The 19,139-nt window shown below is 45.6% G+C and overlaps 1 protein-coding gene across 4 annotated transcripts in view; it reads right to left on the reverse strand.

The window, feature by feature from the left end:
• Window positions 1-19,139, reverse strand: part of ABLIM1 (actin binding LIM protein 1) — a 210,613-nt gene that overhangs the window by 113,145 nt on the left and 78,329 nt on the right. For all 4 annotated transcript variants that reach the window (XM_026651133.1, XM_026651129.1, XM_026651131.1 and 1 more), the window contains exons 5-6: window positions 6,931-7,057; window positions 5,382-5,475 (exon numbers count right to left, since the gene is read on the reverse strand). In XM_026651133.1, the coding sequence (XP_026506918.1) occupies window positions 5,382-5,475; window positions 6,931-7,057 (221 nt within the window). The remainder of the gene's footprint in view (window positions 1-5,381; window positions 5,476-6,930; window positions 7,058-19,139) is intronic.

The raw sequence follows: 19,139 nt of genomic DNA on the forward strand, positions 1-19,139 counted from the left end.
CTTCTAAGCGGGCACTCAAAATGGGCGGGCGCTTTTAAAAATGTAGGCCCGCGTCACTCATGCCATCAAACTTGTTTAACAAAATGAGTTTTTATGCCATCCTTTTGTGCTCTTCCCATTTTACCATAACCAGCTGTGAAGGAACACGGTTTCACTTTATCAAGTGAAACAGGAATTGGCAAAAAGTAATGAGCTTCCCAAAGGGACAGCATACTGCCTATTGCTGCTACTGATTCATGTGTGTGTGACGGATGGTGGGTGACATTTCTCCTCTGCCTTTGTTACTTGCATCTTCAGTGGGATGAAATATTACATTCCTCTAAGATCACAGTATAATACACATCCTCCTTTTAAGAAATAAACTGAAAACTCTGGGGGGATTAATTAATCCACTTTTTGTTTTTAACTGGAAAAGACAAAATACTAGGTGCCTTTTCCCACTGGACAGATCTGGCTAACCTGTGATGTCACAACCTTCAGTCTAATTGCTCATGCAAATGTGATGCTTTATGGAAAGAACAAGATTTGTATCCAGTCTGTGTCACAGGAAGCAGGAGATAACTCAACCGACTTCGCTCACTTGAAAAAACCTCTAGGTCTTGCTTTTGCTGGGGGAAAAAAAATGCTGCTAAAGAAAACAGAGGGAAAATACTAATCTCTATTTGAAAAGGCTAAATCTAAATTAAACTATTAGATAGGATCTAGTGAGTAATTCACCCTCACTAGATGAAGGAGGAGTCAACTGCCCCTCTGCACCAGGTCTACAATATTCTACAAACCCTGGCACAAGGCTGCTTTAAGTTGCACTGACTGGAACAGCATCCTTTAATAGGCACCAGGTTTAAAACCAACCAAAGGAAGTATTTTTTCACACAATGCACAGTCAAAGAGCAAGGAACTCCTTGCCAGAGGATGTTGTGAAGGCCAAGACTATAACAAGGTTCAAAAAAGAACTAGGTAAGTTCATGGAGGATAGGTCCATCAATGGCTATTAGCCAAGATGGGTAGGGATGGTGTCCCTAGGCTCTGTTTGCCAGAAGCTGGGAATGGGTGATGGGATGGATCACTTGATTGCCTATTCTGTTCATTCCCTCTGGGGCACCTGCCAGTGGCCTCTGTTGGCCGACAGAATCCTGGGCTAGATGGACCTTTGGTCTGACCCAGTATGGCCGTTCTTATGTTCTAGGAACCATTCTGCCAACTAGGGATTGCTGCTTTGGTCCCAGTCCCTGACCACATCTTTTCTGTGTCCCCAAACACTATCTCCCTGCCTGTAACCAGCCACGATATGCCCAGTGCAGGCGGAGTAGGGGGGTGGAGAGAAGAGGAGAAGACAGGGACACAGAGCTGAGTAAGAAAAAGCTATGCCAGGTTTATGTCAGCCAATGTTTCCGATAGGCTAGGAGAATTCTTATCAGCCCCCCCCCCCCCCCCCCGAGAACTGATTTAAGAGCATCATCCCCTTTAGAACAATGCTTTTCTAGCAGTGCAAAAGGACCTTAGCAGCAGCCAAGAGTTTAGCCCAATGTTTCTGTTCAGCATCACTAATTAGTGTATCTAAACTGGTCAATCACTCCATCTGAGTGCCGTTGGTTGATGGAGAGTGTTTTAATGCCTCTCCATTTCTACAATGAGATTTGAAGAACTTTATTTGTGGATTAACCAGGTTAATAAAATATACTGTAATGTGTTTAAGCCAATCTCCTAATTGCAGACTGTGTATATGCCTCATTTGGCAAGATATTACTACTTATTAAGTGAAGGTCTCCCGTTAGTCTCTCAGTCTACTCCTTACTGACAGCAACCAGATATTAAAACTGATTGGGAAGGAGGTACAGCATACTTGTGGTTTGATTTTCATGGGCTATACAGGATTTTGATATTCGTTGCATACCAGGGGCTGCAGCTGCCCCCTGCTGTATTGCTACTAGTTATGCTACTGATTTATTAGTACTGGGTCAATGTCTGCATCTATGTTCAAGCAAAACTTCCACAGACTTACCAGAAACAACATGGTAAAGGTGAAAAGTACACCTCTACCCCGATATAACACGACCCGATATAACACGAATTCGGATATAACGCGGTAAAGCAGCGCTCTGGGGGGGCAGGGCCGCGCGCTCCGGCGGATCAGCGGGTCAGGCTCCGACATGCTGCTCTGAGTGGCGTGTTAGGGGTGGGAGGCGGGCAGGAGGCGGGTGGGCAAGCGGGGTGAGGAGGCGAATGGGGAGGTGAGCGGCAGGCAGGAGGGGGCTGAGGAGGCAGGCGAGCGGGAAGACAGTGAGCAGGAGAGCGGTGGTTGGGCGGATGGGGGGGAGGCGTGCCAGACAGATGGTGAGGAGATTAGCGGGGAGGCGAGCGGCGGGCGGGTAGGTGCAGTGAGGAGGCGAATGGGGAGGTGAGTGGCAGGCAGGAGGGGACTGAGGAGGCAGACGAGCGGGAAGACAGCAAGCAGGAGAGCGGTGGTTGGGAGACGTGCCGGACAGATGGTGAGGAGACTAGTGGGGAGGTGAGCGGCAGGCGGGTAGGTACGGTGAGGAGGCGAGCGGCGGGTGGGAGCACTGGGCGGACGGTGAGGAGACTAGCAGGGAGGCTGATTTGTCCCGGGCCCCACACCCCTCTAGGGACGGCTCCGACACGCTGCTCTGAGCAGCGTGTTAAGGGTGCCGGGCCGGGGCCGAGGGGTTGGTTAAGGGGCAGAAGGTCTCGGGGGCGGTCAGGGGACAAGGAGCCTTCCCTACCCGATATAAAACGCGGTTTTACCTATAACGTGGTAAGATTTTTGGCTCCAGAGGACCGCGTTATATCGGGGTAGAGGTGTATTCAAAAGATAGAGAAAAAGATACACAAAATCCCAACTTGAGTACATATGCTTAATGCTCTCACATATTCAAAAGGTCCCTCAAATGGCTTTATATTTTTGCAAGGCTTTATGACTACTTAAGGCTTAGGCTCAATGAAAAACTCTAACAGTACTTTGTCACACATTGAGCTCTAGAAAATGAAACGGGGTTTGGTCGCCCCAGCTCAACTTCCTCTTTGATTTCTGTTTCAGTTGAATGTTATTTCCTATTTTCAATAATAAACATGCAGCCAAAGTCACCATGAGAGAAACCAACCTCAGGAACAAAATTTGCATGGCCTTAGTGCTCTCCATCCTCCACAGCCAGACTCCAACAGAGCGAAAGCCAGGACTTCAACTTGCCCAGATGAGGTCTGGATGGACAGTTGAGGCCTGGCTGTGTTGAGCTTCTTAGCCACCATTTTCAAAGGAATTCATTCATTTATGGCACAGTCTAGCTCAAGCTACTCTGAGGTTCTTTCAGAAGGGCAGGTTTCTTCTGAAGGATGATGCATTTTCAAGCCAAGATGATCTGAGCTCAAACTTCCATTATGCACAGTCATTGCAGTAAAGGCAGCCTGTTTTGAACAATACAGAAGAAAGGGAGCTCATTCTTACAAACTAGTCAGCCTCCAGCAGCCTCCCCTATATTACTTTGGTCACAGTGCCACTGAGTAAATTCAGCAGTTGTACACAGTTTGTGTGTATCCCTTATACAGTAACAGCAAGGAAGCTATCCAAGGGCTATTTTTGTTTTTTAATTTATAAAGTTCCAGATCTCACAGTTTTCTCCTGTTACCATTTCTCAATCCAACACTTCCTTTATCAGTGCATATTTAAATGAGGGGGCCCTTTTCCCTGCTCAAGTGCGGCCATATTCTCTTCTCACTAATTATCCAGGTGGGTCTCCAAAAGGATTATGCACATATTAGAAGGGAGGGAGATAAAGAATCTGACTAATTGAATAAAGAAAAGATTTCATTTTAACTGAAGCATTGACATGTGCCTGGGGTGTCTAAGCGTCTTCTGGCTCCCTTATGCGATGGCCGCCATCTTGGCCAACGCACCAGGGATTGAATCAGAGACCTCCAGTGCTAAAAGCTTGAGCCGCGCTTCAATTAGAGCTGTAACAGACTCAACCTCTGCAGATCGGGGAAGAGAGATAACACCCCCTCAACAGTGGGTTACAACTCACTGCATTCATCTCTATGGCTGTAATGTCGACACTATGAACTAGGGGTGCGGGTCCCTTGCTTGAGTACACATATTCATGCTAGCTCTTATCAAGCTAACATGACTATAAACAGAAGTGTAGCTGTAGTGGCACAGGCAATGGCAGTGGAGACATGGCTGACCCAGTTCAGGTGGGTTTGTACTCAGTATGGCTCAGTTGTGCCTCTGCTGCTGCTACCCATGCTACTGTGGCTACACTGCTATTTATACCAGCTCATAATGTAGATGTAGTCTAAAGGGCAGACATTTTGTTACTCATAGGAACTGTATGACCAGGTCCTCATGTACACTTCCAACCAGTGGTGTGTTTTCGGAATTCTTTGCCCTCTTTCTTTCACCAACTAACTTTGCAAAGTAAAATCAAGCACATTTTCGGGTAACGTTAAATATTAAGTGATACTGAAGCTAAAGATGAACCCAAGCCATGTACTTCAGATCAAGAACTGAATCCTAATCTAAACCAGTTCTTTCTTTACATGGAATCTATTTTCCTAAATGGATCCATGGAGTCAGGAATCAATTTTGCCTCTCATATCTAAACAGTAGTGTGTCCTGCCCTGGAGAGGGTTCTCTGAATTTTTGGCAGAGTTCCACCACCAAGTATCTCTACAATTATATGGAGAGCTCCGTGCCAAAGTATAAGGATCACAACTCTAAGGGCTACCATCATTGCCAATGAGAGACTAAGAACACTTCTAGCAGCAAGGGGATGCGTCTCTAACAAGAGTCACCCAGATCTGGTTGAGGAGCAGGCTGAGGACATACTCCCCTTCATATAGTCGTGACTCAGGAGAAGGGATAGTTTGGGTGGAAATCCTGGCTTCTGTTTGTGCCTTCTCGTACCTAAATTATTTAACTTCCTCTCAAGAATATTCCTCCCTTTCATGTTCTCAATATCATGCCTATCACCTTATCTCAATCTCCTCTCTTCCAAAAAATAGAAACCTAGTGTTCCGACCGCTCTTCACAGCTGTCAACTAGAGAACATTTATTATCCCCATATGCGTCTCCTTCAGTACTTTTTCTAATCCTCACCCCAGCTACCCAGGATGCTCCAGACATAGACTCACCACCAACTTTGTGCAGTACCCTACAAAAAATCATCTCACTGACATCTTCACAGAAACCAGGGCAATCAGTTCTCACCTACACATGTTTTTCCCCGGGGGCTGGAATTTTTCCAAAGCACTTAGCAACAGGCTAACTCTGCAGTCAATGGCAAAAATCCCACAGAACAAATTCTTTGTGTTCCCTGCAGTCTGGTGAGTAAACCCAGCTATTAAGCAATAGATTATATATTACTTACCTCTAGGACCTTCCCGGTGATGAACTGGTGACATGCTTCACATTTGACCCCAAAGAGAACCTGGTAGTCCTTTTCACAATAAGGGGCGCCATCCCTGAAATAAAATATCCAGACGATACAAGTTACAATGCGGCTTGTATTCTTCCCTTGTCCCTCGTGGAAATGCCCATTGACAGCAAGAGGTGAATGGGGCAGAAACCAAAGTAGCTATTTTGCAGCTCAAATGAAAAGGCATTTCAGTTAGCACCATTTAGGATCAGCATTTAAATTGCCACAGAGAATAAAGAAGAGACATTCAAGCACAAATGTGCACATTGTGGACCAGATCCTCTGCTGGTGTCAATGGGTGTAAAATCGACTGAGCTATGCCCCTTTACAGAAGATGACGATCCGACCCTTTGTCAATATTCTATCGTACGCATGTATGAGCCTGCTGCACCTCTATCCATTTCAGTAAATAAATTCTTGGTAATCTTAATAGCGTATAAATACAGACACATCTGAGCATCAGTGGCATCATGACTGAGGAATGAATTAGAAACACCTTAGCCAGTTTAACGAATTTATACGGTATCAGGCACCATCTTACACGTTCCTTTGTTTAATTAGTCATAGATGCCAGCCTGTTTATATTTGTGCCCACTAAAACGAGCGATGAAAGGTTTGCCTCGGTCACATACATAGTGTCCCTATATTTTTTCTCCCCCGCTAGATGTTTGAAAGGGGTCTGGCTAGACTCCCACCATCTTGCGGCTAAAGCACTCTCTCTCAGATTTTTCTCCCTTGCCTTGGTATGCTCCTAACTTTCTTCTTCATTAGTTCCTAATCCGGGGAAGGTAAACACAGTGTCAGGTCAATCACATCAATGTGTCTGGTCTCTGTTCTAGCAAAGTGAGAGATGTGCAGTTTCTTCCTTTCTTCTCAAGTTCACAACTTGAAAATAACTGGACAAAATGGTGAAAAAGCTGTGCCTTGGAAACACAATGGGGGTGTTCACACACCCCTCTCTTTGACCAGAAAAAGACATGCAACCCTCCTGCTCATAGTATTTATTTTACCAACTACGGTTAAATCACTGTTTTTCTTTACTTGCTCCAGCCAGTTTACAGGGAAAAATTCCCCTGGGGTCCCAATTCCAATATTCTGCTCCTACTATGAGTGAGGATTTCAGTGCACATGGTGATGGGCAACAGGGCACAGAAATTTTTTTTACTGAGGGGTTGAGAATTAAAAAAATAATAGCTGTTCAATGACTAAATTTGTCCACGTTTAATAAAGTGAGAAAAGCTCCACGTGTTCCAAACTCGTTGTCTCCTTTATTTATTATTGAGATTCTTAAAATTTTGGGGGTGGGGTCTATAGATCGCCCCCCCACCCCACGTCCTCCATTGTCTACCCCATGAATGATCAGCATGTGTCGACAGAGCAGGTTTTCGGAAGTGTGATATGCCCAGCAGATTAGAAAAGAAGAATTTGTCTGCATTGTACTTTTGGAAAGTAAGGATGGATTTCATGCCAGGCAACAGAAAAGACATAGGAGGCTGCTTACTTGCTGATGTATTCCCCAGTCAGGACCTTGCCACATGCCTTGCACTTAAAGCATCCCAGGTGCCACTGCTTATCCAGTGCTAGTAGCGCTTGGCCATTTTTTATATCTCTTCCACAGCCAGCACAATCTGCAAATAAATATGTACATTCATTGTCAGTGAGTTGCTTTATTAATCTTCATTAACCTACCTAACGAACACCACTCCTAGGTTAGCCAGAAGGGGTCATTACAAGCAATGCGAGACACCTACATTCTCATAGGGGTCAGTATGTCCCCCCCTCCCCCAAGGTCCCAGCCCAGGAACAAGGAACCACAGACGCATTCTGCTCCATAACAAGCATACCTAAGACTAGTACAGAAGGCACTGTCACACCTTCGATGACGATTTGCAGCCAGCCCAGTCAGCCTGCAGATTTTATTAGGAATTAACAAAATATGCTTTCACTCACAAGAATGTCTTCAAGAGGAGCCGCCGTTTATTTGTTTTTTTGCCATCAGCAAAGTCTCTGCTGCTTAAAGAAATCTATATATAGTAGGCATGGACTGGCTACTTCTAATCTAAAATTAAACGCTCCTCAGTAGTCGTCCTTCTCAGGCATTACTTTCCCCCCTCCAGATGGCAGCAAAGCACTAAACGTTAAATGGGTTCTTGGTAGGCAGCAAAACTTTCAAAGATTCAGGAGTGGTAAAAGACAAAAATTTTACAGCTAGATAACATAACAAAGGCTTTGGCAATAATTGCAGTATAATAGGGCGTATCCTCCTCTATACATAAGGAAAGGAACAACTCCCATAGGCATTCCTTATGCACAAAAAAGGACATTTACATGAGAACTTCAGTTCTATGTTTGGAGTCAACACTGAGCACGGATATATTGAGATCCTTTGATGGCAGGAATCAAGCAAAGAGAGCCCCAGGCAATGGCACTGAATGCCCTCTATCTCGGAGATGCCATGGTGTTTCATATCATGTTGTAGATCTCTGGCTCAGGGTTGCCATTCCATTCAAATCCAAAACAGTCAAAGCTTTCCCTATAAGGGGCACCCCAGTGGGCACTGAGATTTGAATAAAATGATATGCTGGGGCCCAGTGAAGAGTTGCAGACTTCCCCCCAGGCGCAATTTTGGTGGAGGAAGGGCTGGAAGGCTCATAAAAGTAAGAATGAGAGAGAAACCTGATGGACACAGGGAAAGCTGCAGGGAAGGAAAGAGGCTGGAAACTGTATTGGAGGATGCTGGGATCTAACTTGATACCTTAACACCCTGAGCTGAATATCACATCCTCACAATGACATCGAGCAGTTGAACATGAGTGTCATTAGCAGAATAATGAAAACAGTTCAGCCCAATCACTGCAGCTGAAGGAATATCTACCCAATCCGTAGGCATCTCAAAAAGGTCATTGATCTTCAGTGTGCAAGCTCAATAGATAGAGAATGCCTGAGAAGTCCCAACCAACTCGCACAGTGGTAGTTTTACCCCAGTGTAAATCCAGGCCTGCAATGAGGTTACTCCAGAGTTATGCTGGCGAAAGTGAGAGGAGAATCAGGCCCCATGTCACTGAAATGGACTATTAACTTTCTGGATAATAGTCCAAGCAAAGGAAAGCACCAAACAGATGCTGTACACTGTTACCATCCAGAAAGTGAGTGAGAGAGACGGGGGCGGGGGAGTTTGGGACCAGTGTAAGATGCTTACATGGTAACACATATGTCTGAGCCTCCTGACATTGTGTAGCAAAGACATGCAACATCAAGATGACTTTGCCCCACAGGACAAAGTGTAAGGAGTGGCACCGGGAAAAGACACTATGGGAATGACAAACTGATGGCCCGTAACTGTTCCCTCCAATTCTCTATGCCATTTAACACGCCACCCCATAAACCTGAGTCAGCTTTTTCGAGCTTTAATGTACAAATGCCATCTCTTATTTTTAACCAGCAGTTCTAGTTTTTTCATCCTTCCGGAGGCTGGATAAGGCAAAACTCTCAGACTGTTCTGTTCCTATCCTAGCACTGCACTAGACTTGCAGTAAGTTTTTATTATTATTATTATCATCATTATAAGAAGAAGAAAATCCATTCTGCCCAATTAAGCAAAACGCCAAGATGTTCTGACCACAATGAAGACAATAGGCATTACAGGTGCTTGGCCGTGCTCAGGATCGGCCTCTTCAGATTACCGAAACATTTGAAATGTAATGTTGTCAGTATAAAAGAACAACAAATGCATTTCATACTTATCTGGGACTTTCCCTCTGCAGATCCCAAAGTGCTTTATAAAGGTGAGTGAGCATCATTAGCTCCATTCATCTGATGCCACAGAGCTGTTGAGTGACTTGGCTAAGGTCACAGTGAGCTAATAGCCTACTAGACTATAGTTGCCCTGTTAACAGAAACGTTTATCTCCTCTGGTGAAACAGCTGGTCGTAAATATAGAAAGCTGGCAATTCTCAGATAGTACTTGAATAGAAAGGAGATAAATACAGACTAGGTTAAGGGCAGGAAACCATTTGTTCACGAAAATTCTACAAACAAACGTCACTCACTCCTAGTGCCTGTGTAACGAATAGTAACGAATTTGGGTGAAATACAGAACAGCGTGGGGGGTTCACGCAAGGGCTCAGCAGCCACACGGGGGCATAATCTGCCACAGACTAGGCTATACACTGGCCCCAAATAGATCAGCATGTAATAGAGCTACAGTGGTATTGAGGCTGCAGGGTCCATGATTATGTGGATTCAGTGGCACCAACACCCAGTAGTGGCTGTGGAAAGGTTACACTGCAGCCCCACAGGGTACCTGCTGCTTGAGGAGTTGCAATTCTATTCCCCTTAATCCCCTCTTAGCGCCCCACAGAAGTCCAATTACTTCAGGCTTTGGGCAGGAGTGATCAGTGTTACCCTCTCTCTGCACAACACAAGCTAAACACATCACTTCATTCTCAGCGTGGCTTGCCAGATGTTTGCATCTTCTGCACAATGGTATAAAATGCAGGGGTTTCCAAAAGCTCCCAAACACTAACAAAGGGGTCATATTCCAACACACCTCGTCTCTTTCATGCGCTCTGACTAGGCCAGCTCAGTCTAAAGATACGCCCCTACATATTTACTCTCCATAACATTTATAGTCCATAACAATGCCGCATCTGAAGTGTCCAGAGAGCTAAAGCAAGTATGAGAAAAAGGGCTGTTGAAACATACCATGAATGTCTGCCTGAATGAGGGCAGTGGGGGGGGGGAGATTACATTTTAAAGTGACACATCGTTAAGATCTTCATCCCCCAAGCACCGTGTACAGCCTCATTAGAGAGCCCTATGAAGCTGTACGTTGGGATAGTAATGACAGATGAGCTGCCATCCACGATGCTCCGCTTGTGAAGATCTGGACAGAAAATACATTTGCCTTTGCAGCTTCTGCATCACTCCCCACATCTGACAAAGAGTGAGGCATCCTGCACAGCAACTCATTTGTCACTGTCTAAATTAAGCAGTGGGTTTTTCCTCTTTCCCCCCCTTGACCAATGGCAGCGTAGCTTTCCCACAGCTTGATCACATCACATGCAGCACTCCAGCATGATGGGCTCTGAGCTGATACTGCTGCATTAACCCTGAGCATGCTGCATACAAACTTCACCCAAGGCTGTTTGGATTGCCATCCCAGAAATCTGCCAGTGAATATACCCATATCTCCCGTAGACCTCACAAAGAGGTCACCCGGTTCTGCTCTGGCTTCTGCCACCATACCAACTGGCAGAGGCCATGTGGGGGGAAAGCACCCCTGAATGTACTACTCACCTCACCCCCGGGGAGTCTGCACCGAGAGATTATGAGAGTATGACTGCTCAGAGTTCCAGTATGAAACTGCAGAAAAACCTGAGGGTCTCTGGATTAAGTTTAAAAGTGTGAGCAACAAGGGTGATGTCGTGGTGGGAGTCTGCTATAGACCATCAGATCAGGGGGACGAGGCTTTCTTCCGGCAACTAACAGAAGTTACTAGATCACAGGCCCTGGTTCTCATGGGGGACTTCAATCCCCCCGATATCTGCTGGGAGAGCAATACAGGAGTGCACAGACAATCCAGGAAGTTTTTGGAAAGTGTAGGGGACAATTTCCTGGTGTAAGTGCTGGAGGAACCAACTAGGGGGAAGGGGTAGCTCAGTGGTTTGGGCATTGGCTTGCTAAACCCAGGGTTAGGAGTTCAATCCTGAGGGGGCCACTTAGGAATCTGGGGAAAAATCAGTACTTGGTCCCTTCCAGTTCTAGGAGATAAAATAAGATTAATAAAGATATCCTATTTTAATTTTTTTAGGAGCAGGGCTCTTCTTGATCTGATGCTCACAAACAGGAAAGAATTAGTAGGGGAAGCAAAAGTGGATGGGAACCTGGGAGGCAGTGACCATGAGATGGTCGAGTTCAGGATCCTGACACAAGGAAGAAAGGAGAACAGCAGAATACGGACCCTGGACTTCAGAAAAGCAGATTTGACTCCCTCAGGGAACTGATGGGCAGGATCCCCTGGGATAATAACATGAAGGGGAAAGGAGTCCAGGAGAGCAGGCTGTATTTTAAAGAATCCTTATTGAGGTTGCAGAAACAAACCATCCCGATGTGTAGAAAGAATAGTAAATATGGCAGGCGACCAGCTTGGCTTAACAGTGAAATCCTTGCTGATCTTAAAAACAAAAAAGAAGCTTACAAGAAGTGGAAGATTGGACAAATGACCAGGGAGGAGTATAAAAATATCACTCAAGCATGCAGGAACGAAATCAGGAAGGCCAAATCACACTTGGAGTTGCAGCTAGCAAGGGATGTTAAGAGTAACAAGAAGGGTTTCTTCAGGAATGTTAGCAACAAGAAGGTGGTCAAGGAAAGTGTGGGCCCCTTAGTGAATGAAGGAGGCAACCTAGGGACAGAGGATGTGGAAAAAGCTATTGTACTCAATGCTTTTTTTGCCTCTGTCTTCACGAACAAGGTCAGCTCCCAGGCTACTGCACTGGACAGCACAGTATGGGAAGGAGGTGACCAGCCCTCTGTGGAGAAAGAAGTAGTTCAGGACTATTTACAAAAGCTGGACGAGCACAAGTCCATGGGGCCGGATGCACTGCATCCGAGGGTGCTAAAGGAGTTGGCTGATGTGATTGCAGAGCCATTGGCCATTATCTTTGAAAACTCATGGCGATCGGGGGAGGTCCCGGATGACTGGAAAAAGGCTAATGTAGTGCTCATCTTTAAAAAAGGGAAGGAGGAGGATTCGGGGAACTACAGGCCAGTCAGCCTCACCTCAGTCCCTGGAAAAATCATGGAGCAGGTCCTCAAGGAATCAATTCTGAAGCACTTAGAGGAGAGGAAAGTGATCAGGAACAGTCAGCATGGATTCACCAAGGGAAAGTCATGCCTGACTAACCTAACTGCGTTCTATGACAAGATAACTGGTTCTGTGGATGAGGGGAAAGCAGTGGACGTGTTATTCCTTGACTTTAGCAAAGCTTTTGATACAGTCTCCTTGATGATGGACAATGGTTCCATGACTAGTTGGCAGCCGGTATCAAGCGGAGTGCCCCAAGGGTTGGAGTTTGAAGCTCCCCTACTGTGGAGATCCCAAGGGAATCCATGCCCCAGTCAGGTGCCAAGGCATCAGCTGGTAGAGAGACATGCAACTGACACCCTTCTGCACCAGCATGGGGGAACATAAATCAGAGTGTGCATTTTTACTTTTAAAAAAATTAAATAAAGGAAGCAAACAGTCTTCATTGGAATCTTCACTCGCTGTTTAAAATTACATGTGCTTAAAGATTATGCTGAATCAGGGCTAAGATGAGTAGCAGTAAATAGCAGCACTGAAATCATATTGCAGAGTTGACTATTTTCACATGGCTCTCATACACCCAGGTAAAGTACTGATACAGTAACTCCTCACTTAAAGTCGTCCCGATTAACGTTGTTTCGTTGCTGATCAATTAGGGAACATGCTTGTTTAAAGTTGTGCAATGCTCCCTTATAACATTGTTTGGCAGCCGCCTGCTTTGTCCACTGCTTGCAAGAAGAGCAGTCCATTGGAGCTAGCTGGTAGGGGCTAGGAACCAGGGTGGACCAGCAGCCCCCCCACCAGCTCCCCACTCCCCTAAGTTCCCTGTGCAGTAGCTGCCCGGCAGGCTACCAACTGCCCACAGTTCACCTGTCCCTCCCTCCACTGCCTTGTGCTGATCCTGCCCTCTGTCTTGGAGCTGCTCCCTGGAGCCTCCTGCTTGCTGTGCAGGGGAGGGGGGAAACTAACGTCAGGGTGTCCCCCTCCCCTCTACTCCTGCCCCCCGCTTACCCCTTCTCCATATAGAGCGGGGGGAGACAACAGGGCTCAGGACGGAGAGAGCTGGCCGCTGCAGCTGTCTCAACTTCCTGATCTTTTTAAAGGCCATGTACTTAGAATATAGTGTCAGCGTATTTAAAGGGGCAATGCACATCTCTCTCTCTCCCACACACAGGGTGTGTCTCTCTGTCTGTAATGCTGTCTCCCCTCCCTCCATTTGTGCTGCCTTGTAGAGTGTGAGGCTACATTAACAATGTGTTAACTCCTGGGGGCTCAGCCGAATGCTAGTTCATCATTTAGCAGTAAGGCATTCCCTGGGAAATATTCCACCCTCTTCCACCCTCTAACTTCACCACCTCAACCAAGCTTCACAATCATCATTGCTGTGTACAGTATTAAATTGTTTGTTTAAAACTTATACTGTGTGTGTGTGTCTGTGTGTGTCTGTGTGTGTGTATATATATTTATTTTGTCTGGTGAAAAAAATTTCCCTGGAACCTAACCCCCACTACTTACATTAATTCTTATGGGGAAATTGGATTCGTTTAACATTGTTTCGCTTAAAGTCGCATTTTTCAGGAACGTAACTACAACATTAAGCGAGGAGTTACTGTACTCCCAAGAGGACTCCTGGGGCACTTGAAGGTTGATCACTTTTGCTTTCTTATTCCTGAAAGCTGGCAAAGTACAGTGATGGGAATCTTCCAGATAAACAATTAACCACAGAATAAGGCAATGCCTAACAACTTCTGGGTTTAAAAATGCAAGAATTTCATTAGGACTTTGCACGTTTATTGAACTCACATGGGACACCATTGCAAAAGGTTGAAAATGTGACCAACCTCTACCCGTTTGCCAAGGACCAATTATTATTCATCTGTATGGTATTGACGCCTTTGGGCACTACCAGAATAATAAAACCGTTTGTTTATTTTTAAGAGAGGCTGAGCTGCAAAAGTTCAGAGCAGGATATGGATCTGAACCTTCCCACCAAAACTCGGGATTTTTTGATGTAGGATTTTGATTTGGGTCCAAGTTTAGTGTTGAAGGCATCCATCTTGCAATCAGATCTGCCCACCCACATCAGAACAAAAGGTGCCAGTTCCCTTTTCACTAAAAGCAAAACAAATCCATGCCAGCAGCCCTGCATTCCTGAGCAATCTGACAATAAAAAGCAGTGTGCACACAATGGAGGGAGCTGATTTCCTGATGGAAACTGGGATCAGCTTCAAAGAGAATTGTGAATGGCAAGTGGGGGGAGGGGGAGCAATTAAAAAAATTATGAAAAATACCTTGATAAGGTCCTTTTAACAGATTAAATATGGAAACAAATCATAAATGATGCAGCCTGGTAGCACTGGCTTTTAACACAAAAATCTATGTGAACTTAATGATAATCTGTCTTGTTAATAAACCGATTAATATTTCTTTAAAATGTAAAAGGGACTCCACTGAGTTAAAGATCACGTTGTCTGAACAATTTTGACCGATCATTGTAAGTATCTCCTCTGATTACTTTAGCCAACAGGGGTAACAAAAATTCTTGTTTCCAGTTTGTTTACTTGGTTCACTTGACAGCACTTTGCGAATAGTTATTTTCACCATTTCCCCAGTGTAGTGGGTTAATTTTCCCTGATTGTGTGGGTTTTTCGCATAGTAACAATAGGAAAAGAAAAAACATAAAAGTAATAGGGAAACATGACTGTAAAGCCACCAAATTGGGATGAGATCTCATGGGCAGGTGTAATAGCCAAAAGGAACTTTATGCAGCTGATTAGATTTCAAGTGGATGGATTCCCTTTAAATTCTATTAAGTATTTTAGTTGGTGTGCAAACATATGTATACAAATACACTCCATTGGATTGTAGGAGTTTTTCCTCTAAGCACGCAAGTTGGGAAGGTTAAGAAAAAAAGCAACGGTGCTTTGAGGTCTGATAAAAAGAAGTCTATTCCAGTTGACCACACCAGACATTTATCATAAGCATCACTCCCTATACACTCACTGTTACATTTTATAGACCCCCACCCATTTATCTTCTATTTTTATCAGACACTTTCCAGCCTTTGTATTGTCACCTTAACATCTACTTCTCCCAGCATCACATCTCATTCCCTACTGATACACATGCAGCCTAGTCTTTCACTCCTTAGTATTACTGCTTGCAAAACTCCCCCTGCAATCAATCTGACAAGTCAGCCTCAGTCCATCTAGTCATTGTCAGCACCTCCCTCTAACAGTAGATTCTCTGCAGAGAAAGCAAAAAGGCTTGATGTAAATAGGCGAGAGAGGGAGACTTGGAAGCTGTCAGGTAAGCGGAGTAAAGAATTCTGGACTCTTCTGCAGGGGTTATGAGGGACATGAAAAGATATTTATTTTTTCTCCACGGCAGCATCCACAAAGTCCCAGTTGATCGAGCTGTTCTGAGTGATAAACAGCCAGTGAATCAAAGCAGCCTTTTCTCAAAAAGAGAATCAAAATGCTTCTCACTGTGGCAAGTTTCCTAGCTGTGTCTTGGTCAAGATGGATCTGGCTGAGTCCAGACCATCTATCCAAGGATGGTCGGCCTCCATTAAATGCTTTTCTTAGTTGATCTTCACTTTCATTCACTGGAGGTCCCAGAAGAACTTGGAAAGCCTTAGGCTGCGCCTTGCACTTTGGAACCATGGCCATCACAAATGGTTCGGTCATGAGCTACTGTGAGCACATGATGGCTGACACATTTGCCTGTGCAGGCACTACACTATCATTATCTTCAGTGACTCACTAGTCAGTGCTTTGTGATGCCTCGATTATGAAGGGCTCTTCATGAAAGCAAAAGCTTTGTTTGGCTGCACAGGATTCCAGCTTCCCTTTTAGCTGCCTGGGAAACAAGCTGTTCTTCACCAAGCATAATCACTTACTCTGCAGTCGGTAATAATCCCCAGCCATGTCACCCAGCTGGAGTCTCCTCTGTTTCTTCTGATGAGTTCTGTGTGTTCCCGACGGGCAATGAGAGAATGGTGCTCAGAGAATGGTGCTCTTTGCTTTTCTCCAACCAGTAGAGACACTGACACAGGAAGCCAGCTCTCCAGAAGTGAAGGGTTGAATATTTACCAGGTCTTCAACCATGCAGAACATTCTAGGTGGCCAGGATCCTCTTCTGTCTGAAAATAGCTCTGGGAGTTGTCAAAATATTTAGCCACCTGAAATCATTCAGCATTTTCTCCAGCTTAGTACAGATGCTAAACTGTGATCCAGATTTTAGGCCCCGCACTTGCCCTGTGTTTCAGTGGTATAGTAACCTTGTGATGCTGGCATTGTAAAACATAAAGTGGAGAAAAGATGTTGAGCTTAGGACTAGAGATTGCACACATTTTTTTGCTTCTATAGACTGAGTGCATTGCACGCCCCATGGGCTCCTTGCATCCCTCCGTCCCCCACTCAACCTCCTTGTGTGACACCCTCCCATCCCCTTCTACTTCAGGGACTCCCACCAACACTCCATATAGCCCCCTCCCCCTATACCAGGGGCGGTGTGCACTCCTTCATTCCCCCTTTATCCCAATGCCCCTCTTTTTCCCCATACAAGAATGCCTCATTCCCTTCCCCGCAGGGGTCTGTATATCCCCTTCTCCTCTTCTCCCCCTGCCAGAGGTTCTGTGTGTGTCCCCATGCTTCCCATGCCAGAGGCTTTGTGCACCCCAATTTCCCCTCCAATACCAGGGTCCCTCATTCTCCACCTGCCAGGGTCTGTGTATTACCTCTTTCTCCCCATTCTGTCCATGCCAGGGGGCATGTGTGGCCCCCCCCATTATTCTTTTCCCTATGCCCAGGGTTCTGCGTGTGCTCCCATCCCTCCCCCCACCCCCACACACGTTTTTCTTTCTTTCCTTTCTCTTTCAGGTTGTCAGCATTTTAAAACTCTAGCTGTTGGGAGACAGGGCAGAGCTGAGATAGAAGATATTGTTATGTTGGAAGGTGTTAATGGCTGCCATCAACCAGTTCTTTGGCCTATAGCCACCAACAGAGGTGCTAACCAGATGCCAGGGGCTTTTTGTCTCTCCCATTTCCCCCTTTTGGTTCTTCCAATTTTCCCGAAAATCAACAGGGTTCTGGCCATTAACGCCTGGAACTTTCGCTGATATTCTGGAATTGATCAGATGTGACGCTCAAAAGTTATTGTGAAACAGACAGAATGCTAAAGATTTGAGAGTCAGACCCTGCTTTACTTGGCCAATACACCGCATGCAAAATCAGTTCTCCAGATCCTAGGGCATTGTCTACACTACAAAATTAAGTCGACCTAAGTTAGGTCAACATACAGCCACTGACATAATTACTGCCGTTGTTCATATCCCCCTCTGTCGGTGGTGCGTGACCTCACCAGGGGCGCTTCCACCTATTTAATTGTGTGGGGCATTGTGGGACACTGACAGCTGGACCCCCACCCCTGCCCCAAGGACAACCATCCAAGCTGTCAGCCCCAAGTAGGACTCACAGTTGAAGCCCTTCTGCCCTGGGGATAAACAGCTGGAGCTGTCACTGCTCTGTAGCATAGACCAAGCATAGGTGGTTCTCGTCGCAGTTGCACTCTGAATTGAATCCAGCATGCTGCAGGATTTCTCAGTAAGTAATGCCACTAGTTGAATAGCATGGTGGATTTGCAGGACAAACTGTATTGCTGTAAACATCTCCCATATCTTAGCTGCCATCATTCAGCCACTGTTTGCAGTGTTGTTGGAGTGGTGTTGGTCCCAGGATATTAGAGAGACAAGGTAGGGGAGGTAATATCTTTTATTGGACCAACTTTTGTTGGTGAAAGACTACAAGCTTTCGAGCTACACAGAGCTCTTCTTCAGGTCAGCTTTGTGTAGTTTGAAAGTGCGTCTCTTTCACCAAGAGAAGATGGTCCAATAAAAGATACTACTTCACCCCCTTGTCACTCTGATCACTCAGCCATCTCAGCTTCTGCAGCACTTCCAGGCCTGCTAGACCATGGAACAAAAATATGGGGTTTCTCGAAGCCAAGGGAGGAGGCAATGCTTCGTTGGTTGCAGCAGCTCATGGCCTGGGATACAGCAGACACTGGGCCAGATTCTGCTAATATCCTGCTCTGAAAGCCCATCTGATTTCATGGACCTGCTTGTGGAGTCGGTGACCATTCAGTGCGAGTAAGGTGGGAGAAATCTGAGAACAGCCACAAGCTATACAGCTCTGACATACCCAGTAAATGGGACAACATGTAAAGCCTCAGCATAAAACAGCTGCTGGTTCAGATCCTGCGGGAACAAAAACTTTTACCTGAACACCCTCTGGGCAGCTGCTACACCTTGAAATAATATGAAAATTGGGGCTGTGAAAGAGACCAAAGGAAGCAGAGATTCCTAACTTAAGCCTGATTCTCTGTCCTTAATTGACACCCACATACCTATTTATTTTTGCACAAAAGTGCATTAGAATCTGGGTGGCAGAACCAATTTCAGTTTTAGCTGAGTGTTAGGTATTCATTGACCTAAACCCACAAGATCCTTAGGATTGAGGGGACACAGCATCTCAGAAGAGGCACTCAGCACACCTAGGATCAGGACCAGAATCTTCCCCACTGAGTATCTACCTACAGTGGCCATTGTTCTCCTTGGCCAGTTAGAGGTGATACAGAAGCCAGCAGCAGGTACTGACAATGCCACTAGTACGATGCTGCACTATATCATCCTTTCTGATCATACCGACTCATTCACACAGGTTCCTGTTTCTGAACAAGTTGCAAACACTGCAGACTAGCCCCTCTGTCTAACACCTACCCCCAGCACAGCAACCTCTGTGTCACCACTTCTGGAGACTATCTTGAGTAAACTTTCATTGTTGTGTTTGGAGAACACTAACCCAAACAGGTCTAATCTCCAGCAGCAGCAACGAGAAACA

This window comes from Terrapene carolina, unplaced genomic scaffold, assembly GCF_002925995.2.
Source record: "Terrapene carolina triunguis isolate 2854851 unplaced genomic scaffold, T_m_triunguis-2.0 Scaffold95, whole genome shotgun sequence".
NCBI classification, from domain to species: domain Eukaryota; kingdom Metazoa; phylum Chordata; order Testudines; family Emydidae; genus Terrapene; species Terrapene triunguis.